The sequence below is a fragment of the Anopheles ziemanni genome, chromosome 2, assembly GCF_943734765.1.
Source record: "Anopheles ziemanni chromosome 2, idAnoZiCoDA_A2_x.2, whole genome shotgun sequence".
Lineage (NCBI taxonomy): Eukaryota > Metazoa > Arthropoda > Insecta > Diptera > Culicidae > Anopheles > Anopheles ziemanni.
In genome coordinates this window covers 36,739,155-36,762,813 of record NC_080705.1, presented here as the reverse complement: position 1 = coordinate 36,762,813, position 23,659 = coordinate 36,739,155, and the positions used below count along the sequence as shown (strand labels likewise).

Here is a 23,659-nt window from a genome sequence, read left to right as displayed (position 1 = left end):
TTTTGGTGCTATCGTAAATGAGACACCCTAATGAAAGGACACTATCCAGATGTTATGGGCTTGCAAGCTCTCCGACGTGACGATACTATGAGCCTCGCTCCCTGTCTGCGGTAGGGGAGGTGGTGGAGTAATAATGAGCGTCTCGGAAAATATCGATTTTAATTTATATTCACTCCGGTCCTGTCCACCGGTCCACCTCCGTCCCGGCCGCACGGCGGGGGAAAACTGGAAAATGAGACCACCCTGGCGCGCTGGCGTCCAATAAACGGCCCACAGTAGACCAATCGGAGGAATGCAAATATGATGTATGCGGGCATAAAAGCCCGGTGCATGCCAACCGCCGGCGCTTTGTATGAAGCGGCGGTCCTCACGAGGCATGCATTATGCGACCACTTTCACACACCCGCCCGTCGCCTGCCCTGCCGATAATGGTGTAACGATAATGTCGGAAAAGTGGTTTTGGCATTGCATGCCGGCGAGGTTCATTCGAAATGACACGAAGAACGGACCCGATGATGTTAACCAGTGCAGTGTTGCAGTTTCCCAGGCTTTGGCGTTCGATTGGGCGCGTGTTTTTCCATCGCTACTGTAGGGTTGGAATGCACGATGAATATTATAAGCATGCCCGCATTTATGCCGAGCAAATTTCCATGTCAGGCGATTGGTTAACTGTTTTGATTCGATATCATGACCATTGGCGAGTCAACGTGTGCATGTTGTGACATTTTAAACACAGGTAGCATTAGCAGGAATTTTATTTATGTTCCTCGATTGAAAATTATGCCTGTTAAATGTCATTCATTCCTTTTCAGAGATGTAGTTATGTCTATTAATTTATTTATTTTTACCATCGTATGCTAGCATTTTTATGCATCATAAAAAGCAAATATTTCTTACCTGGGACAAGCAACGTACACATACCGATGGCATTTACAAGTCATGCTATAAAGGGCTTCCGATCCCAACGAGAATTTTCCAAGCACAACATTCCATCCTCGAAACGACTCGTAAAGGATTATCTCCATCGTTGAACGCGAAAACGATAAATGATATTCAAACGTCAATGCTTGATAGCAGACATAAAATAGTCAAGAAAGAAAATTTCTCCCGTGGAAAAATATCGAATGCTCTTTTGCAGGGCAGTGTGTTACGTTTCACCGAGACCGGAATCCAAGGATAACATATCATCCGACTGTGTCTTGTTCATATATTGATGGTCTATTCCTGAGTGTTCCCGGGGGTGGTTTCTCGGATAACCCGGAGGAAACGAGCGGGGAAATGGTGCCAAGAAACACGCTTCCAGCGGGAGAAATGTTCCCTTTTCCGCCGAGTCGTGACTGCTGAGCCCGAAGCCATTCCGTACGAAACATATGTTGCATGAAATTATTATTGCTGACTTTAGACTTTTGACTGTCGAATCCGGAACGTGTTCCCGTGGCCTTTCCTCCGTTCCTGGGTATCCGTAGCGCAGTATTGAAACGGTTACGATCTGCAGCACAATCCCGAGTGAAAGATAGAGACCGGAGTACCGCAAGTGAAGACACACCACCGGAAGAAGATCGGCTAAGTTCTTGTGTATTTGTGTCACGGTTTTTTCCATGTGACGAAGCCGCCGGGAGGGAGGATGAAGGTGGTTGCGGGAAATGGGGAAACCTAGAACATCCTTCGCCGGGGCAACATATCGGCAGGGTTGGGGTGAACGAAAACACTCTCCACCCTTGGAGGCCAAGCCGAGAGTCGAAGCCACCGTCTCATGCAGGAATTTCAAAAGGATAATAGGATTTTATTATTTCCAAGGTTGCTGTATATTAACATTTTTCCAGCCACACCGCCCTCCTGCCCTTCCCATGGTTTGAGAAAAGAAGACACTTTCAGGGCACTAAGCATGAAAACGGCAAACGAAAGGTTTTTCCTCCTGGGAATGGGATTTTTGGAAGGTTTTCTCTGGAATCATCTTATGCGCCGTTCCTTCCCTTGCACATAAGAGGCCTTACCGGGTTTTCTGACATGGTTGGGTATTTTCTTGGCCTGCCAATGTTGACGATTCCTACCCTATCATCTCTTTTTGCCCGACTTCGGTGCTCCGTTTGCAAAGCATCTTCCAGTTTGTGTCATGTGTGCTTTATGACTTCTTGCAATGGGTTTGTGGTATTTGAATTTTCTTTTTTCATAGGAACATATTTTATTAGGAAATAATTTGGCTTTATCAATTTAAAAAAAAACGCTTCGCTCCCCTTGCTAACTTGGAATGTCTTGGACCCGTTGAATGAACAGGAAGGGCTCAACAACATTTATTGATTGAGTACATTCCGCAATGATGTGTGTTTAATAAAGTATCGTTTCGTCTGATGAAAATTGTTGTTCCATTTACTCAGATTTTTGTTTCTGAGGTGACTTATCTTAGGAAAAATAATAAATGTAAAGTAGCCACACTTTATTTGCTTATTGATTCCTTGTTCAGAATATTAATTGCTCTTCGCAAATGATATGATGATGTTTATGTATTTTATTTTCATGCCTCAATCGTAGATGATGGTATGAAAAATTATTCCGCCCCGTGCACTCCGAAGTAAACGGACGTTGGTAAACGTTTATGATTGCGAAAGTGGCTGGTCTTTCACCTGAATGCTCTTAGCTTGCTCCATATACGTCTCAACAACGTTTCGCTTCGACAATAATTGGCTCCAGGAAATGAACCAGACTGGCTCCTGTGGAAAGGTCAGCTCGAAGATGGTGCGCTGAGTCAGCCGTTATGGACAAGCTGCTCCGTTGAAGGCAAGAAAAGAGATCCGAATGTCTTAAGAAATAGAAAAAACAAATCCGTTTCTCTCGCAACGGTCGGGAGGTGAATGTGAACGCAGAAAGGCATAAATAATGCGTTTGTTTATCGATTTTCACCAACGTTTTCTTTTCCCTACTAGAGGCGGATGGATGAAGTGTTTTTCTCCGAATAGAACACCTGTGAGCGGCACTTTAGTATAAGTCAGCTAAGAAAGCACGTTGTTCTACTTCGAGGAAGGGCATGTTGCAGCAGACATGTTTTCTCAACATTTTCTTTAATGGCAAACAAATAAATTTCATACAGAAAAATTAAACAAGAGAAATATCTCAAACTATTGCAACATAATAATCTAATAATATGGCAATGAAAATTTTTAAAACGAAACCATCATCTTGAAAGTGGTTTAGAATTGACTTAGAGATTAAGTTTCAAGCTGGCTTATAGATCCATACATCCAAGTAATTCTTATTCGTGTTAAATGCTCCGACTAATATGTCTTGTTTGTTTATTAAATATTTTCAATATTCTAAAATCTTTTTCCACACCAATTTCTAAACCCAAGTACATTTTTATTGCAACTGAATACTGCTGGAAAGGCAACTTAAGGCAGATTTATTGCATTGGCTGCGTCGAAATGCCATGTTACATGCATCTACCGTGTCTCAGCTATCATAATTTAAATGGAAAAGAGAACGCACAGCCATCAATCGCAACCAACCATTTTTCCAGCTGATCTCGGTTTGGGTAATAAATTCTAGCTGATAATTGATAGGTAATCAATTTTGATGCGTACGGTGCATTAATTCTACTCGGCTGCGGTAACACCCCGTGACGCCAATTTCCCCAAACGATGCATCCTGTCCGGAGCAAAAATGTCAAATGCACTATACACGCAAAATGAAAAGAAGCGGATGGAAAAAAAAGATGGCCCAAAAAACCGTTTTATGTCGGATCCGTTTCCCATAGAGGCAAATTTTCACACGCTCCCCATAAAGGACCTGTGCACGGTCGTTGTGGAAGCAAGCGGGGGAGGGGGTAAAAATAGATTATCACATCAAACGGTTTTCCCCATAAATTGAACAAACAAAACTTGCCGCTTCCACACACCCACAGGCACATTCGATTCCCATGACGATGGCGGCGCGTTTCGGCGTTTTGCATTTATTTGCACGTAAAGTTTGATTTTCCGTACGAAATTTATTTATGCAAATGTCGGTCGGTTGGATGATTCGCGTGGGTTTTTGGTTGTTCCATCGGTTTTCGGTGGCCCGAGCGAGAGAAGGATAAGCGTGACGCAACAGTGCATACCATACTATTCCTGGCCGCCCAATGAAACGGACTCGATTTTTGCATACGAAATCTTTTTCCACTTTTCTCGTAAACCAACTGAGTTATTGTTTTTGCGTTGAGTGTGTTTTCTATTTTTGTTTTTTGTTTAAATGGACTTCTAGCGAGAGTTTGTTTAAATGTATGGTACAACCTTAGTCGACATTTTCAATCGATTTGAACCACGGTTGACGCTTTCACTCCGACTCAAAACGGACTTAAACACTGCTGCACTTTTTTTTCCACCACGAAATGGATGTGGTTTTTCGGAAACTTTAACCGAAAACCTAACAGGCCAAACACAGACCTTTCCGTGACGGGCCAACGTTCGCTGTGGCAATCCGGACCGTGTTACAACAGACACACCTTTTCCGAGGACACCTCCAACGCGCGGAACACGCGAGAAAGTCAATGGACCGGAAATGCGTTTGCGTGTTCCGGTTCGTGCTGCGGTCAGTGGTTCTGTCATTCGGTTCAGCGGTTTGGAGCGCGGGTAAAATGGGGATTGATTTTTGGTGACGGTCGCCCCGAGTCGGTTTCGGATCAGCAAAATCAAACAAAATTATTTCCGGAACAGGTTGAACCACAATTCGGTAGCTTTTCTGCCTGTCCACGGTACGCGATTGGTGTGGTGGAAAATGGGATGGAAAAAATATTACCATTGCGTTATTGTTATCGGTCATTCAGGATAGTGGCTTTAAAATAAATCTGCCCGGCAAAATTACGAAAAATGTTGTTTGAAAGCATCGTTTTATCTGCTCTGCCTCAAGCATCCAAACTATTAATTGTAATCTATAAATTTGCTTCACCACTTCCCGTGGCCTATGGTTTTCAAATCGAAACCCGATACATCATAACTACACTATCCGCATGACATGCCAGCAATTATAGCAAACGCGGCGTACCTTCAAACTAACCGCTAACTACATAATCGCGGCCAGCAGCCAGGTCTAACCTCCAAAGTTGCGTCGCTACTTTAAACGTATCACTACAAAATTAACTTAAGTGAAGTTGTCACCATAAATTACCCGTAACAAAAGTCGCGCCGTGGCGCTCCGGTGCAGGTGCTGCACCCGGAGGACTTGCGCTCCGACAGCGACGCCGACGACCGGTTCGTCGAAACGGTACTAATTTCAATTAGCAGGATTCAATTAACGCTAATGAGATCACTCTCGCCAACGCCGCCATAAATACTTTCGCTGCAGCACGGCGCGCGACGAGGGCGACGACTCGGAAGAGGGCACCGAAGCTAAAAGCGACCTCATCAAGTGTCCAAAGGAGTGAGGTTCTTGACTGACGGGGCTGGGCACGGGGTGAGGCAGCTTGTGGGAACGGGAATAAATCAAATTTACTGGCTGTAAAAACAGCGTACCATCACCATCGGGGGGGGGGTGGCGGGTTCGGATGACATGGAGTGCCGCCTGGAACTGAGCTGCCTGGAAAACCGATCTACCAGACGGTGAGGAGAATGGGCTAGAATATCATCCATCAGATTCGGTGCCCACTTCCAAAGGCAGCTACTTTCTTTGTGCCATTTACAAATCTGCTGAAAATCACTCGTTTTTCCATCGTGGCGAGGAAAAAAAAAGTATAAAGCGCAAACAAACGAGCAGAAGTCGTGAAAAATGATCTTGAAGCAAGAAGTCACTTCCTTGACGCCTCAGCACATAAAATGGGAAAAAAATGCAAGAAATAATATTAAATCGCACGCACATTCTCCCGGTCCAGCAACAATGTCCGGTGATGTGGTGATGGGTACAAGTGTTTTCATTATTTTTAACAACCGCGCTAATACACCCCGACTACGCAACGCAATTTTACGCTGCTGCGTGTTTGTTTAAAAGATAAACCGGTGCCGGGGCAGGGAAAGTCAAACCGAGCGAGGGTAAAAGGCGACTGATGTTGAAAAACGATCACGGGCACACGGACGGACGTACAGCTGGGCGGATTTTTCACGACCGAACCACGTCAAACACGATCGAAACCCGGGTGGAACTCTTTTCTAAACATAATTAATTTTATAGCCAATCATAAAATTGATTAAATTTATCCCATCCATCCATCCATCCAGCCCGGCGTTGAGACGTCGATTTTCCAACCACCTTTTCCCAAGCAGTCTTTTCAGCACTTACAAACACCCGACCGGAGGTTTCGACGGGAAACATCCATCCGCTTGTTGCTAATGGTGTACTTTTTCATTATTGCGCTCCTCTTGTACCTATTTTCATGACTGGAAAAAATGATGACACACACTCTGACGTATCGTAGCGAATGCAGTGGAGGCGCCTGGTACCGGGTGTTGAAATGTGGCAAAGATTTTTTTCTTTTTCCCACAGCATTCGACCGTAAGTGTCTCCCTCAACACCTCCGGTAATGTTTCAGGTTGATGAGGTGCTATATCGGCGCAACGTCGATGAAAAACGGGTTTAATGGTACTCTAATGAGTTCGTTTTTGTCACACGCGTACTCAGCGAAAGAAATTGGCGATTGATCGATTCGATGGGAAATCGAGTGGGAAAAACACCTCGAAGAACGAAAAACACATGCTCGAATTGCGTGTGTTTCTGTTAGCTCCCCCGTGTGAGTGGAAATGGATTTCATCTGGCAGAAGATGATGCGACCTTTCGAACCATTTGGCAGCTGCTTTCACGGCTGACTCGTGTTTATTTTTCAAAGCGGACCGGGGAATGCATTGACTGTGTCAGTGCGCGGGAGTTGGGGAAATGGCTTTTCACTGGCGAAACTGAACATGGACACATATGGCGGCGCTGTTCATCTCGGTTTATTCATCCAGACGCAGACACAGCGTCGATGGTGGCAACGCCATTTGGATTTATTTTTCTGCGTCAACTGTCAACACTTTCCTTTTTTCTATTTTGAGTGGGGGCAAGTTTTCTTTATTTTTCACCCTCTGGTATTCTCTCAATGAATGTGTTATGCTCGAAATAATGTTCTGTCAATTCGCTGGAAAAAACGTGCACGTCAGATGTCAGAGGGGTTTTGCTACAATTCGACATTCGACACGTTTTTCTTTTATGTCGCAAAGTTGCATTGCTTTTGATGATTGAATTTATAGCTTCCTAATCCTTTTTCAAACACATGAACACGTTATCAAAAAGCTCTTACATACTCGTTTATTATTATTAGTGGTACTTAATCGATGGAACGAAAAACATTTTCCACATTTGCTCCACATCTGCAAACAACATTGTTCAGCACTGCTCAATAAAATTGTTATTATTTTCATAAGTTACGCGAACTTTCAAATTGATTTCCCAGCATTGCTAGTAGCTGTAGATCAAACATTGTCCTACCAAAACCCATGAACTTGTTTCAAACATATTTACCCAACTCGATCGGTTCAGGATGTAAATAAATCAAATCATAACGAAAACTCATTTATCGCACCACCAAATATTGTCCCTCCCCGGAAACCTCAACACCCTCCCTACGTCATCTCCCGACCGTTTGGGAGGAAACTAAATAGTGAAACACATCAAAGGGATCGCGTGCGCACCCGGTTCTGCTTAATTAGTTTGCTATTTAATTTTGGGTGCCACTATCACTCACCGCACGGTGAAAGCAATTCAATTGCTTCGCCCTCAAATTAAAGCACACCGGGGACTCCCGTTTTGGTGGTCATGCGTAACATTTTCCTAGCACACTCGACTCGGTCCCGGAGAAGGTCCCGTTTGGTAAAATCCTTGGAATCTTTCCCACGGTCGGTCGGTATTTTCACCGCTTTTTCCCAACCGCGTTTTACCGCACCAGGAACCGGTGGCCGAAAATGGGATGAAATTATTTATGTTTAATTTGCACAGTCTCTTCAGAGTAACATCCTTTTCGGGGCGTAATTACTCACTATAATGATGGTGCTTCGGTGCGGAGGGCTTTCGGCAGCATTTTCACTTCCGGTAGCAACCCCGGAAAACCGGTTGTTCCTAGTGACATCAAAAAGCTTCCGGAATTCAGCAAGAGGGGAATGAGGGAAGAGACCATTTCAAAGACCTTGCGAAACATGCTCTTTAATGAGTTTGAAGCAACACACATTTGCCACGCAACTGGGACTATGTTTTTCTCTGTGTTTTGGATGAGATTCAGGATGAACTCTCCGCGGATTCAAAGGACATCGAGGTAGAAACCTAACAACCCAAAGGTGTGTCTTATTTCCCCTCACGCACAGTTCACTTCACGGGGTGAGAAAAGTCTGCAATGACACTAGTTATAGTTGTCGTGTTAGTATCTCTGAAACTCCCGCGTCATATCACGCCCTGGAGTGTGCCAAGATCTACATAAACATTGCCCAAAATAAACAAGGTCCCCACGTTCGGAACCGGGTCTGAATCAGGTCGCTCGGGAAGGAAAACCCGCAAACCGGAAGCGAACCAAAGACGACATCGACTTTACCCCAAACCTTCGCTATGGGGGTGGTGGAAATAAGGCGGGCAGGAGCGGGGCAATGGAAAGGCAAAAGATAGGCGACTGCGTTAAAATTATCATTTATATTCAAAACATATTTCCAACTCTCCAGATTCGCATAAAATAAATATTTTTCCGTACACCTTTACTGCTCCTCTCGGTAGCGGGGGCCAAGGAAAATCGTAGGCAGTGGGCTGGAACCTTTCGCGGGGAGGGAAAATCGGGGCCAGAGGGTTCCCTCTTCCTTGGGTACGCAACGCGAAACTAGAGCACCGCTAACGCACCGGCAAAGATTTAGGATTAGGGCAAAGTTGGCGAAGGGTGTGAGTGAAGAAAACGCCAACGAGGGGTTTGGGAAAATCACACCAAAATGCGGAAAGTGCTGTGGCCTCGCCAGTGCCGTGATTTTCTATGCAAATATAATTTTCACTACGCTGTGACCTCATCCTCATCCGTGTCGGTTGTCGTGATTGGAGACTCGATTCCATTCGATTTGGTCTGACGATTTTCCGGATGTGGTGGGAGGTTCTTTCGCTTATTTTTTTCTTTCGACAGGGTGGGGGTGCAGTATAATGTGAAAAATAATTTCGTTCATTTATTATGCGCTCCAGTTCCCGTCCGTTCCCGTTCGTTTGTTCCGATGTACACTGCGGTTTCCTTTCCGCCATTTTTGGTTTCTACTGCTTCCTTCGAACCTCACACCAGGACACGTTTTCCCGTTCGATCTTCATTGTGTGTCACCAATGCCCGCATCCTCGTTGACGGAGTGACGAAGGGTGGCTTCTGTTTTCCTAAGCCACGCTGGGGAAGCCACCACTAAGCAATCGTTTCCCGGGTTGTTTCTTTCCGTTTGACGAAAGGAAAAGTACGGAATGTGTATCCACTCCATCTTGTAACGGATTTTCCCTCGAAGACATTCGCCTGAAACCGATAGTGTAGGCGGCGGAAACTGGGAAGTGCGGTTCGGATCGGAGTATAAAACAAAACGGATACGAACCGAACGGCGACAGTGGGCCGCAACCGGGACGGAGTGACAAACTGCCAAACTGTTTTCCTGTGGAAATCCTCCACCACCAACGCCATCAAGTGAGGTTTCCATCAGCCCCTACGGCGAGTTAGCGTGCCTTTCTTGCTTGCTGTGTTGTCCGGAAAATGGCAGACCCAAGCCATTCTCGCCCGCCCGCAACGGTGGTAATCTGATTTTATCGTGGAAATTGAGATTTAACCGAGAATTATCGCATTTTTATTCAAATAATATTTTCCAGATTAGATAAATTTATTGGCTTTTGCTCACGCTGCCTAGGAAGTAAGAAGGAGGGCGGTCCCACCCCATAACCGGAAGTGTCACATTTAGTACAATGTTGCCGAGGGTTCCAGAGGGTGTAGGAAGCACAAAAGCTCGTCCCTTTTCCGGACTCAAGATTACTGCTCGAGGGATGAAGTGTGAGAACGGGAAAACAGCCGCGTTACCATTTCGATCCTGTTATCAAGTGAGGATTTTCCACTCCACGCCTCATCCGCGCATATGCTCCGCTGCGTGCATTCGGTGTATTGTTGTTATACCCAACAGCTTTGCAGCTTTTCCGCTTAAAATCCGGTCCCGAAGTACGAACAACTTCTGCTACTTCAACTGCTACTGCTGCTGTCGGTGACACGAACACTTCAAGAAGTTTCAATAAGAAGCGCCTTTTTTCCGGGGAACCATTATCACTTGGCTGCTGGTTTCGGGCGCGCGCATACACACTCCCCTTCTGCCCACACGGGAAAGGTCCGCAAGGGGAGGAAAAATTTGAATATTTCAGCCATTACTTTTAGCATAAAACGATTATGTCCCTGGTGGAAATATGTTACTTTTTCGGAAAGGCACTTTCTCCTTCAACTGACAGGACCCGTTGCTACCCGGTGGACGTGCGATTGTTGTGATTAGGGCAGATTGAGGGAGCACTATCTGCGAACGAAAGAGAAAAAAGAAAACATCGGAGCGTATGCTTTCATTGTTACTTTTATGCGCCCCATAACGTACGGCTTACGGTGAGATCGGATTGCTCTCTGGGACGTATGTATGCATGCATGTTTGGATGTCAGTTTCGAGTGGGGTTGTCGTACGTCTTTCGGGCTGAGAATTTTTTTTTAAGTTTATCAGATAGATTGAAAGCAATTTAACGGAAATGAAAGATAAACCAGAATGTGTATGGGTTCTGCTCGATAAGCCTTTCTTTTCAAAGCATAAGCAATTTCATGCTTCCAGCAAAGCAATTCAAAATAAACTTATGCATTAATTTTGCTTTGAAAAACACAGCATCAAGGTACCTTTTTTACATTTATTGGAATATATTACGATCTAAACTTATCGAGTACTAATACTAATTAATAGTAATTAGTAATTATCCTAATCCGTATGGCTTTAGTAAAGATAAAAAAGATCATTTTTTTTCATCTGCATAGGAACAAAGATTTTTTTTTTTAATCTAGTAAAGCAGCAAAAAGTAAAAGTTGAATATTTGCCCCAACTTTTCACGTAGAATTTTCAAGGATTATTTTCAAATTTTGTACAGTGTGATAATTAGCAAAAGCAACTAAAAATTTAAAGCCATATGCTTCTCTTTCCAGTATTCCTCTTTAAACACCCCAAATATAAGCTTAAATTCAATCAGAACAAGCTTTTGCTCCAGTTTCACCATCGGTTTCCGACTGCCCACCGCTTACCGGAGATGCTAAACAGACCGAACATAATCCATAATAAATTCATGGAAGCAAAAAAGGATCATGGTGAAACTTTTATCAACTCTAGCCGTCCGGTTCGGCAAGGGTGAGCTCGCAGCACTCTTCAGCTCCGAGTGACGGGTCTAAAGTTTTCCCATAAAACGCTCATTTACCGACTATTGTTTCATAATTGATCCCCAAGAATAATCAATTGCGCCGATGAGAGATGTCTTTTTAATAGGGAAGCGGTCAAACGTAGACTAGCTAACGTGTGGCAAAACGAAGTTGACATTTTAATAAAGGTTAATAAGTCAGGATGGTGTCGGATAAACTTTCAACCTTTTTCTTATTCGGAGGCGGGTGCATGGAAATGCCTCCAGTAGGTAGGAAAATGTCTTACGGGATAAGTGAGATGTTACGCTCGACAACATGCCTCCGAAGTTCCGACGTCCGTCGGCTAATTGACAAAAAAGAGGACAGCTCAAAGGAAAGCGAATGGAACGCATTATCCAAATGTATTCAGTTCGCAAAAACGTACGTGTATGAAGGGAGGCGAGGGAAGTGTGGAACGTCGTCCCTTGAATCGGAGGCCCTTCTCATGTTACGGAATTTAATTACTTCTAGAAACTCCCGAGACAGCTCTTATACGCAATCCTCCTTTAAAACCTTAGGCGAAGAGTAGTAAACGTTCTAAGAAGCAACTGGCAAAAGAAGATGTCCTTCCTTCGGCAAGCAGGACACCTCAGTCGAGAGAATTCCGGAACCTAACACGTAGCCCGATGGGCCGTTCGAGCACATTAAAATCAGTTTCCCCAAAATATTTCCCACCTCCACGCTCGGAGGATTTTCCCAAACGTCACGAAACCTTTCCACTTGATCACGTACTTTTCCTTCCCGGGCCCGTCGCTCTTCCCAGTACACTTTTCCATCTCGAGGGAAGGAGCCATCTGCATAGAGTCCCTTTACCTAACCTCTCTCTCCTCCCTTCCCTCATCCTCGTAGCTTCCCCTTAAACTCCCCAGAGGTGTTTTATCCCTCACTTTTAGAAAGCAATAAGCACTTGCTTCCCAGTGAACATTTCACCTATTGTCTTTCTCTGAATGGACGAGAACAACAGGCACATTTTGAGGAGGATAGCATTTTCCGGTCACTTCAAGGTGTGCAGACCGAAGCCATTGGGACCGTTGAGGAGACTAAGGTCCCGTTACACACCGTTTTTCAGCATACCCGAAAGGGACGAAAGTTCGCTCCTTGACTTGCAATTACAAAGCTTTTCATTTTTCGTTTATTAAATAAATGAAGGGGATGCTGGAGAGTTTGCCTGCTTTCATTTGAATTTCGTCTCGTCCCTCGGCCACCCTCTAGAGACACGTTGCCGTTCCCCACCGTACGCCGGGTCCTTACGAAAAAAAAGGCCAACGAAGGTGAAAGTGAATGAGAAATTTCTCAAACATGTTTTCCTACCCATGCCTTCCCATGTCTACACACAAACACACATTGCAAACGTTGGTTGTAAATGAGGAAAAATACCATCATCGTCAGCGAAGGAAAATCAGCTCCACTGAAGTGTTCCGGCTGGTTTCTTGTCGCGCAGCATGCAGCCGCGCCCGTTTGCTGGTTTGCCTCGGTTGGCAACAAAAGGAACAGAATAAAGACCAACTACCGGCAACGGAAAACCGAGCGATGTCGTCAGCGGAAAACGACAGTTTAAGCAACTCGTGTTTTTGGTATGCTGCCAGTCCATGTCCACGTTAGACCTTCTGCTCATTTCAGCATGCCGTAACCGTTGAGTGCTAAGGGTGTTTCTGGCTGTGGGCCGTAAAATAATTGTAATGAAAAGCGTTTTTGCGGTGTAAAGTCTTAATAAGGGTTCACGAAATAATCGTCAATTTTTATGCGCACGTGGTCGGGATGAAGGGGGTGTTGTTTTTTAAGAGATTTTTCTGCACAGCTTGATACTCTCACTAAACGATGTCATAATTGAAGAGAGTGTAGAAATAGATGTTTTAAAATGTTCATGCAACATCGATGTTCACTTTTATAATTCATTTATTTTGAACAAGAAAAAGTATACTAGGACGTCCTGTGGAACCTTTCAGAGTAACTCAACAATTTAAACATGTGTAACTAGAAAGATTCCATGAAACAAAATTCCCTGAAAAATTTACAAAACCTATAAACACTGTTTGAAGTTTTATAGAATTCTTTTTACTTCGCTCAAAACAGTCCCCAATGCTAGACTTACAGCCGCCAAGGATTCAGTCGACAGTTTAATTATAAAACCCGCCCAACCTCAAAGCCACCCGACAGGAGATAACGTCCTTTAATTTTGTCCTTTCACTGCGGTTTCCCAACCTCTCTCGGATGTGAACTTACGATGTGCGAGTACAGAAAGGAAGCGGACAGAAAGAAGATTGTATTGTAGAGATATATGGGAGCAAGCCGGCAGTGCATTTGTAAAGCCAGTGCCTCCCATCCGAGTTGTTGCGAAAATCATCCGTCACGTGTAGTTTTCATCATTTTCACCAAAGCGAAGCTTAAATAAAAATGACTCCGAAAATGGTTGGATTTTCAGCATTTTGACGAGTTTTCTTCCGCTCGGAGTGTTCTGCCGTCCTTAGGGATCGTCCAGGAACGTTGGTTTCCCATCCAGCTTCAAAGGACCCAAGCCTAATGTACCGGGTGAATGTGTGGTGTGTAGCTGGTAAAACCATACAAACACTCACCCGAGCACATAAATTCATGTCGGATTCTCACGCTGCTCCACTACTACTGCTGCTTCGGTCGTACATCTTCCGTGAAATATTTCGCTCGCCCACAGAAGACGGATTGACCCCGCGCGCTCACTTTGCACCAAATCCTCCACCACAATGTAGCATCGGCTTCGCCCACGAGGTTTATTTCATACAGACCATTCCCGTGCGCCGTAAGCGGCATTATTTGTTATGTTTCATGCTTCTTAACATTATCCTTATCGGCTTAGTGGCCCGCTGAAAGGGAAACGAATGGCGTGCCGCGGCGGGAAAGTATAAAATGTTCTACTGGTCAAAGATTGAGCAGGGATATAGAAACCAGGCACAATTTTCCTCTACCCGCCAACCTGGCAAGGGCTTTCGGAAGCGATATTGCTTGCCACAAAACCTTCTTAAAATCCGGCTCCAGTTCTCGGTAGCTGTCGTCCTTTTGAGGCCTTACAGAAGAAAACTCGGAAAAGTTGTTACAAAAACATTCGGTTTTTATCACTCGCCCTCGTTGGGAAAAAAGTTTCGGCAGTCTCCCTTGTGCTTGGCCACGCTGCACTTGCGTTCTCAGTGCACAGATTTTTGCCCCCGAGAGCAGAAAACTTTTATATTTTTTCGGAGGACAGTTTTTCCTTCCTTTGAGCCTTTGTAGTGCGGCCGGGTGCCAAAAAGACGGACAGGACTAACGAAGAAAAACCCAAGTGTCAACAGCTAACAATTGTAGCATTATACGGGGAAAAAGAGTGGTGAGAAATGTTGAAGAAAAGTTTCTTCGTTCCGAGGAAGAACTTTGGCCCGCCACCAACTGGTTCGGGCTGAGCGGAGGTGGCGACAACGGCCACCAGAGCTTCGGGCGGATGTTTTGAGGTTACGCTTGTTTTTGCTTCGTGGCGTATCTGTGTCTTGAGCTTAACTACTTTCTGGGGGTGACCGCAGGAAAAGAGAACTAAAGTCTAGGAAAAGATTTTTCTTTTAACGTTCTATTTTTTTATTAATGTTTTCTATTGAATAAAAGGAAAGTTGAAATATTTAAACGAAAGCATTGTTTGAATAAAATTACTATTGAAAAAAATGTTTCAATAGAACTCAGTGAATTTTCACTTCTTAACGACTTATTTTATTTAACAAATACATGTTTTTCTATTAATTTACAAAATATTAAATAAGTAACAATTCTTAGGCCTAGGAATAAATTTGCATTCACACTCTCTTAACCAATTTTACCGGGATGCCACAAGTTGGTCGAAGAACGAGATCCGCCTTGTATCGAACCTGATCCGTCGTCTCGCCGGGCAGGATCCGATAGCTGGCCAGCAGCTTCACGATAGTAACCTTCATCTCCAGCAGGGCGTACTTTTGTCCGATACAGTTTCGGAATCCAGCACTGAACGGAATGTAATCGTACGGACCGCGCTTAACGTCGTTGTCGTCGGAGAACCGTTCTGGGATGAACTTTTCTGGCTCGGGGAAGACTTTGGGGTTGCGGTGGATGGAAAAGATGTTGAGCGAGAACGTTGTGCCAGCCGGGATGACTGTTCCATCTGAAAGTATTTCATCAAACGAGTTGAATGTTAGTTTAATTCTTAATGGATACCATGAATTTTAGGTTCATCATCGTTTTGAGTCACTTACTCATCTCCATGTCCTCGAGAAGCTTCCTTCCAATAAACGGTACGGGAGGCACGATTCGCAATGATTCCTTAATCACCATGTCGAGATACTTCATCTCCTGCAGTAGAGAGCTCGTAAGCTCGGTGGACTTTGCATTCGCTCCAAGCATTCCATCGATCTCTTCGAACACCTTCTGCTGGATGTCTTGGTGCTTGGCAAGGTTCAGAATGGTGAATGAAATCCCGGACGTCGTCGTGTCGTGTCCTTCGAACATAAACGTATCCACCTCCTCCCGAATGTCGGCCGTGCTCAGTGGTTTTCCATCGACCTTCACCTTGAGCAGCTGATCGAGGAACGTATCGCGACGCTTCGAGTACAAATCTTCCTCATCGGCATTAAACTCCACCTGACCGACTGCCTGTTCCGCTTGCAGCTGTTGTCTTCGCTTTTCGATAACAGTGTTAGTAAAATTGTGCAATTTTTTGATAACTCTTCCTTGCTCCCGAGCGAATGGATACAGGAAGAAAAGTGATGGAAACTGCCGGAATACACTGAAGACACGACGGAAGATAAACTCCGACATCTGCTTAACGCCCTGAGCGTACTCGTTGTTGGGGTCCTCCTGAGCGTTAATTTGAACGCCCATAGAAGTAGCTGCAATTTGCGATAGAACACATCGATAAGGAACTCGCGATATGACGTTCATTTCACCTTTACACACGATACTTACTACAAATACTATCCAGCGCGTACAGCGTAATGTAATCGTAGATATTGAACTCGCCCTTGCCGGCCCGCGCTTCCAGCTTGCTCACCAGCACGTCCGCTTCGTGGTTGAACACATCGACGAACTGATCGAGCATTTTGAAGTGAAACGTGGGCGTTATGATGCGCCGCCGCTGGAACCACTTTTCACCAAACGAAAGAAGCAATCCCGTGCCGAGCCATGGCTCGAGGAAATCGTAGGGAAAAGATTTTTTCGTTGTCTTTGCAAGGACCACCTTTTCCACATTTTCCGAACCGGTGATATCCATCACAAAGTCGTTGAAAGCACCCATCACTGGCACGTCGGCACCATACTGTATGTGCATGTTGTAAAGCATATCGAAAATTTCTAAAATAGTTTAACAAATTTTCTATTAATCATCTTCGTAAGTAAACTATTGCAAAGCTCCACACTTACCTGGGACTGACTTATTTCTAAACAGGTAAAAGCAACCGAGAAAGTAATCCGGATGGGGTCCTTTAAAGTGGCTGGATACTTTGAACAGATGCTGCCGCTTTTGGTGGTACTTGAACAGAAGGTAGCTTAAATAAACTACCACTATGGCTACGTAGAGCATCATCTTGCTGCGGAATGTGTCTTCTTGTCCAAACGTTCACAACTGACTATAGCTCTTAGCCAACAAACACTCCACTGGGTGCGGCACTGCGACACTGCTTCCAACGATTAATGATTTCGAGGTTTTAAACCTTCCGGTATCAGCTGGCTTCAATGTTTCTTATCAGTAGCTCCGCACGTGTTGGTACGATTTAAATTACGATCTTTTAACCTGCTTTTAGTTTGTGTAAGTCATGCTTACCTTGCAATTTCAATACGATAGTAAAAGTTACGAAACCAAAACAATGGCAAAAACAATATGGTTATTGTAGTGTTCAAGAGTCACAGTTGTATCCAAAGGTTCAAGAAGATAACCAGCAAAAATTTCTACCGATCACGTTGATGCAACGATGATGTTCCATTTCTTGTATTGCGCCGGCAGTAAAAGATGATATATATAGGCAATTGTTAAGTCGTATGTTTCGAATAATTGATCTTAAAAGAATGTCATTCCTCTAGGAATTTCATGAGAAACACTAGTGGCTTGTTTTTTCCACTAAAATATACCTCCATATTTATTACTATCTTTTCATAAGACTATGAGATACTAACTACTAACTTGATGCATCGCCGGCTCGGTGAAGAAGGTATTGAAAAAAAAGAATTATAGTTTCAAAATTTTGCTTGAGAGTTGTTTTAATTCAATAGTTGCAATGTATGTTTTAATTCAATATTTACAATAACAGCATATTTAAAATAGTTTATGTTTCGCTTATTACTCCTGTAATGTATAAACCTTGTTGTATAACTATGGTGGATACACCTTGACAAAAGAGAACATACTTGTTTTGTTTGTGTTAGTAAAACTGAGTTTCAGTTGTCAAATTTAGATAATTTTATCCTAAAAAATGATCAAACAAATCTTCTACACCATATGCAGTGCTTAAACTATGTAATGTGTGGAAAGTTTCAGAATCGTCTGTTTAGTATTGGTCGAGTTTTGAGTGTACATAAAACTCCATACAAAAACAATGCTAAAATATGTAATAGGTTGACATATAAATCATTTAACAAAAAAAACGCATACATTTCACCAAAAAGAAAAACAAAACTGTCATAATGGAACAAGCTATGCATTGGGAAATATCGGAAAGTGCATATGAAATAAGTTAATTGATATTGACTACCGCAAACGCCTTTACAAAATGTCATTGTCAAAACAAAAATGATAACAACAACGCAACATCGTTGCTGTATTTTTGCAAATGCACGTCGACAGCTCGAAATGAAAAAGAATGCTATTGGAAAATTAACATTTGATTAAAAAACATAATTTTTCATTTCCACAATGACAATCGCACGCAATGGTTTTGGTTCAACGCAGATGTATTTTTTTCAAACCGATTCTCACTTCCTTCCGCTAGTGAAAGGGATTCGATTAACAATCCTTTTTCCTTCATTTCGCTTATGGTTCTCGTTTTCTATCTCTCTTTCTCCGACAGAGCTGCACAACGATTGGCTTCCGGCGGTAACAGTGAAATTGCAGCATTGACTACGAACGCCAACGGCCCCACCGAAATGAGTGCGAACGGCGGTTTCTGTGGAGCTATCCAGCGGACGCCACCGCCGGTTCCGGCCGGACTGGCTCGCCGGATGGCGAATCGGGAAAACATCGGCCTCGGCAAGGTAAGCGCGTTCGACATTTTCGGTACTTTTCTGTCCGGCAGCTTTTATTTTGTTTTGCCGCTGCCGTAAAGCATTTTTCGCTTCCGGGGGGCACTGCAATATGTTATTTTAATGACTGAAAAACTGTTGATTCGGGTGCAATATATCGAAACAATATTCATTTCCCGTAGTGATTGCTATGCTTCCGGAGGCTCAGTGATTCTTTAAACGAAAAAACACGCAAAATCGCTACTGTAGTTTTGTTGACTTATTTGGTAATCAACTTCGTATGAAACTTTCAGAAATGTTTCATTACTTATTTGATAATTTTGATAAACCTTATTTCATTCTTGTATTGTCATTTTTTGCAGAATCTCATAGTCTATGTTTTTATTAAACGAAAATTTCTCCACCTTATTTTTAAAGAACAACTGGTTTTGGAAAAATGATGTGCTCAAACCAGCGCAACGTACGATGTGTTTAAATTTCTTCTGCTCAACGAGCCCATCACTCACGTCACTTCACATTTCCGTGACGACTCCGAAGCTCCGTTTGCCATCCTGTTTTTTCCTCGTGAAAATTCAATCCACCACTGTTTGGAAGAAGTTTGGCTCGGAATTGCAGCCCTTCTATGCCTTGAAATACTTTTCACGTAGGGCTGATTCAGGAAAAGATTTTTTTTTCATTTCGCTTGCGGTACGTGAGATTTTTCCTTCGAGCAACGTTTCCTGCCCAAACGCAATCCATTTTCCACTTTCCGTGCTGCCCAAGCAGCGAGCGGTTAGAGGATCTAAAATTGGATTTAATCGATAGCTACAGTCTTTTCCTTGGTGGAAGGCTTTGCAGAGTCTTGCGAAGGAAGGATGTTCGATCGAAGGATAATTTATCCTTTCCTTTATCACTTTTTCAGGGGTAGCTTTTCAATTTAAATTTATCGCTTTCAAATTGTTTCCTTCGGCTGTTCACGGAGGTTTTAAAATAAAACACCATCTCGAAAAATAGACTAGAAAAGAACAATATCAACAATTGCTCATAACTTCACCTATTTGGTCAGCAGTTTGGTCCACATTTGTTGTCAAATAAATAAACCCAACCGGAGAAGCAGGATAAATGTGCAATTTCCTCTCCATCCACATCAGCCTTGGGGTTATAAACGACCAGACAGTGGCAGATGAAACCTGTTTTTCCATCCACCAGCAATGCATTTCCAACTCCCACTCCTTCCGCGCCCTCGTGCCACCACATGCGAACACAAATAACCGTTCCACTAAACGTCCAACCCGCCAACCATTCCGAACGCCCTCGGTATCAATTGCTCCATTATGGAACCGTTTCGGTATCAATTGTGTTGCGCTGACCGTCTTCCTTCGTCCTCGAAACCACACCGCCCGCTTCGGCCAAAGTACCGATTCAATTTCCGGACTGCATTCGATACATTGGATAGGCCACTTTAGCTTCGGCTTCTGGGGAAGGACGGAACATGAAGTTCGGGGAAGCAGAGGGACGTCTGCAGATCTACCGATGGAGAAAAAGTTAGATCCATTTAGATACTCGAGACAGCCACTTGTCGCATGGTGCGGAAGTCGTGTATTGGTTGGCAAATGTTGCGTTATATTGACTCTTACATTCGTTTTATAACCCCTGTCCAGGCTCTAAAAATAGCATGGATATATTTTCATACAGCATTTTCTTAAAACTAAACAAGCTGTTATATTCTTAGAAAAGTCTTCTCTGGCCCGGTTTAAGCCTGTTAAACGTGGTTTAAAATAATTAAAAATGTTTGAACATCATTTAACATGCGGCGTTATTTGGATATCTATTACATCCATTAATTTTGTTAAATCGTCAGAAGTACCTCGAATCATTTACTCACATATCTTTATTGTTACTCCAGATTATCTTAACTAGCAGGTGCATAGGGGTTTTCCATCTGCAATTGGCCCCTGTACCTTCCAAAGTGCAGGAAAAATGCCGCTGATACTTCCTCGATTTAATTTGACAAATTTCTTCTGTTCCATCGTATCGTCTCGATCCTTAGCAAGGTCAAACACTCACATACTCTTTGAGTTTTCCTGCCCAAAAGCTCGAGGCGACAAAACATCAACTTTGTGTGAGTAACGTCTTGCGAGACGTGTTTGATTATGGATGTGGTCGTTTGGTCGAAAACTTTCTTCCCGAACGTCCCAACCAATCAGTGCTCCAGTGGAAGGAAGTTTTGTTGCCCCCAGGGCAAAAACCGCCGGAACGCCGGAAATAGAGGCGTGCGCCGAAGAATTTCAAACCAACACAGAAAACTCCGGGGCGGAAGTCGCACGTAAAGTCCATACATTACCGCAAGCAAACTGGCGCGGCTTCAGGTCGGGTCGAACCTTTTTTGGGGCCGGTTTTCCAAATTAGGCTAGAAGAAGGCTCGAGCTGACGGTTGTTTTTTTGGGGCTCGACCGTGTCGAAGGAAAAAATCAATGACCCAGATCTGAGGCACCCAGATTCGGGCGTCCGGCAACTTCCGCCACGAGCCGACTGAACTTTAATGTCAAGGAACCGTTCCTTTCGCCGACGATTTCTGACGCGATGCAAAGAGGGAATGTTACGGTCGGTGACTTAAATTGCGAACGAAAAGGACGTTATATTGAGTGAATCGATTCGTTTCAAACACAAGGAAGTAACCTTCCTCGTTCGCGGCGAAAGAAATCCTTTCCTGATGGCCTTTTGAAGCCCCCTTTTGGCCACTTCCATTCTGTCCTTCTTGTTCCCCGAGCTGCCCCATCGATTGGCCTCGGGGTAATCAATAATCCTGTAGCGAAATAAACGTTTTCGAGAGGATTAAAATTTACCCGGCCAGTACGGGTGGGCAGCCCGGGAAATCGTTCAGTCGTCAGCACGTCACTCGGGAGTGGTCTGATGAATGCTTAATCCTGGAATTGATGCGAAACGGCATCAACGGGGACGATTTATTCAGGAGAAGAGAAAAAAAGGTGGTTCAAATGAAAGAATGGCACGGTGAGTTCTCCCTCACCATCCAGCTTTTCCATTGTGTAGCCCGATGAAATTGAGCCCGATCCGAGCCGGTCTTATTGAAGGAGCATAAAATAAAATAAAAGCTCCAACATAAATTGATCTCCACTTCCCGCCAACTTCGTCACACCTTCCCCCTTCACTACGATGAGGGATGAGGTGTCGATGCGGTCATTTTACATTTTTCATCACCTTTTTCCGATTCCATTCCGAACACACACCCTCGAGAGGGATCAATGAGTCGCACCGAAATGGGGCTGATTTTTTAATTTCCGATCCGATTTGGAAGCCGAACCCGAATGTCCCCCCACCAACGCGCGTCCTTTCACCCCTGCGTCAAGTGGGGAAGGAAAAAAAAGGCCCAATAAAATTCTGACCCGTAGTCAACGTAATTGGTACAACCGTGTTGACCCGTCGTCTATGGAAATGGCCACCAGCTTAGCATTGCTCCGCTGGCGTCCCGGGAAAATCGGCGCCCTCCCCCCACCGGACGTAAGCTCGAAGCGAGCAGGCTTAACTGCGGAACAATATGGTTAAGTATTGCCGGGAAAGCGCCAAACCTCCCGCGAACGCAAGACCCGCTCGGCCCGGTGAATGGATGACTGAATGCGTGATTAAATATAATTGAAATAAATATTAAATTATTGTGAAATTATACTGTAAACAAGAGGCGGGTCGCTTGCCTTTTTTTCTCTTTGTTGTATTTTGTTTTTTGTTTCGGTGCCATTTGCTTATTGTGCGTGTGTCCTTTTTGTCGAGTTCTCCAGTACAAACCGAGCCATTTGCATTATTCAGCCCTTATGCCAGGAAAAAACGGGGACTGGGAGCGATGGGTTGGGGTTTCCTCTCAATTGTTCATAGGGTGTCGAACAGAAAATATGTAAACCACTCCACAGCTTTTTGCTGGCGGAGTTTTCCGGCGCCGGGCGCCCGGATCTGGTGGCGGATGCATAAATGCTTTATTTATGATTATTTCCACACAACCGTTAGCTGCGTGATTATTGGTCTGATTATTGATGTAGTTTTTGTTTAGTGGGCGAATAAGTGTTCCATGATGCCATTGCCGAACCGGTTGACTCACGTCGGAAATGGGCTGGAATTCTTACGACCACCATTCAAGAGTAATCGGGTGATATTTCCATTATTGGCTAATCACCTGATCGAATGGAGGTATTAAGTGTTTTTCGTGATTGTGGGTAAATTGTGTGCAGTAAAGATAAATATTTACATTGATTTGTCATGCAAATCCGGTGGCTCTAATTGTGACATTTCGAATACATTTTGGACATGTTTATTTCAGAAAAGGGGAACGATTGCCGTGTCTGATTTTCTTTACATGCTTTATTTTCAAATCTAAACCCGAAACTATTACATGTTGATTTATTTCTCCCCATGAAACTTCGCCTGGTGAAAAGTTGTAAAATTAATTGGCCAAACAATTCCATTCGAAATGAATTCCAACCCGGTGTCATGTTTAGAAGAACGTCTCCGACACGACGTGCCGGTATATTCCGGTAGAACAGGAACCATGATCCAGCCATCTTTCATTGCTTCCTCCGATGGCTCGTATTTCTTCTTTACTCCATTGTCTTCGTCTTTAACTACATTTCCAGCCAGTGTTGTGCCACTGTTTGCCCGGCGTTTGTCCGAGAGTTCGAGTTCCAGTTGAGCTAATGATTTGTATCCGTTTCTTCCCCCTTACTCCGGCTTGCTTACTTTGGATCCTTCGGAAAACCTCTTTCTCAGCAGCGTGTTCCCGGGCTTCGGTGCGAGCTTTTGGTCTCGTGTAAAACGGTCATTTCGTTTCCGGAGATTCTACTAACGACTTCCGGTTGAGCGTTTATGTGTGTGTTTGAGTATGGTTTGCTCGGGAATGCCTCAACAGTCTGCATGCTGCAGGAATGCTGCCTTACTCCACGGTACGGAGAAGCAAGTGCGAAACGCTTCGGAACCTCCAACGTAACGCACGCCGTAAGAATGCGAAGAAACGGAGCTTGTTTGCCCAAGACGGTGGACAGAGAGTTACACCCGCTCGCGCGGACGGGGTCAGTCGTATAAAATATTCCTGGAGTTTAA

The 23,659-nt window shown here is 44.1% G+C and overlaps 2 protein-coding genes across 2 annotated transcripts in view; one reads left to right on the top strand and one right to left on the bottom strand.

The window, feature by feature from the left end:
- The window catches only part of LOC131293501 (kinesin-like protein CG14535), an 88,646-nt gene that overhangs the window by 18,918 nt on the left and 46,069 nt on the right, over positions 1-23,659 (top strand). The window contains exon 4 of the mRNA XM_058321577.1: positions 18,406-18,589. Within this exon, the coding sequence (XP_058177560.1) occupies positions 18,406-18,589 (184 nt within the window). The remainder of the gene's footprint in view (positions 1-18,405; positions 18,590-23,659) is intronic.
- Positions 15,172-16,928, bottom strand: LOC131285051 (probable cytochrome P450 4d14). Its single transcript, XM_058313942.1, has 4 exons — positions 16,766-16,928; positions 16,313-16,696; positions 15,604-16,236; positions 15,172-15,512 (listed from the first exon to the last, which is right to left on the bottom strand). Exons 1-4 carry the CDS (start codon positions 16,926-16,928, stop codon positions 15,172-15,174), a joined length of 1,521 nt encoding a protein of 506 aa, XP_058169925.1.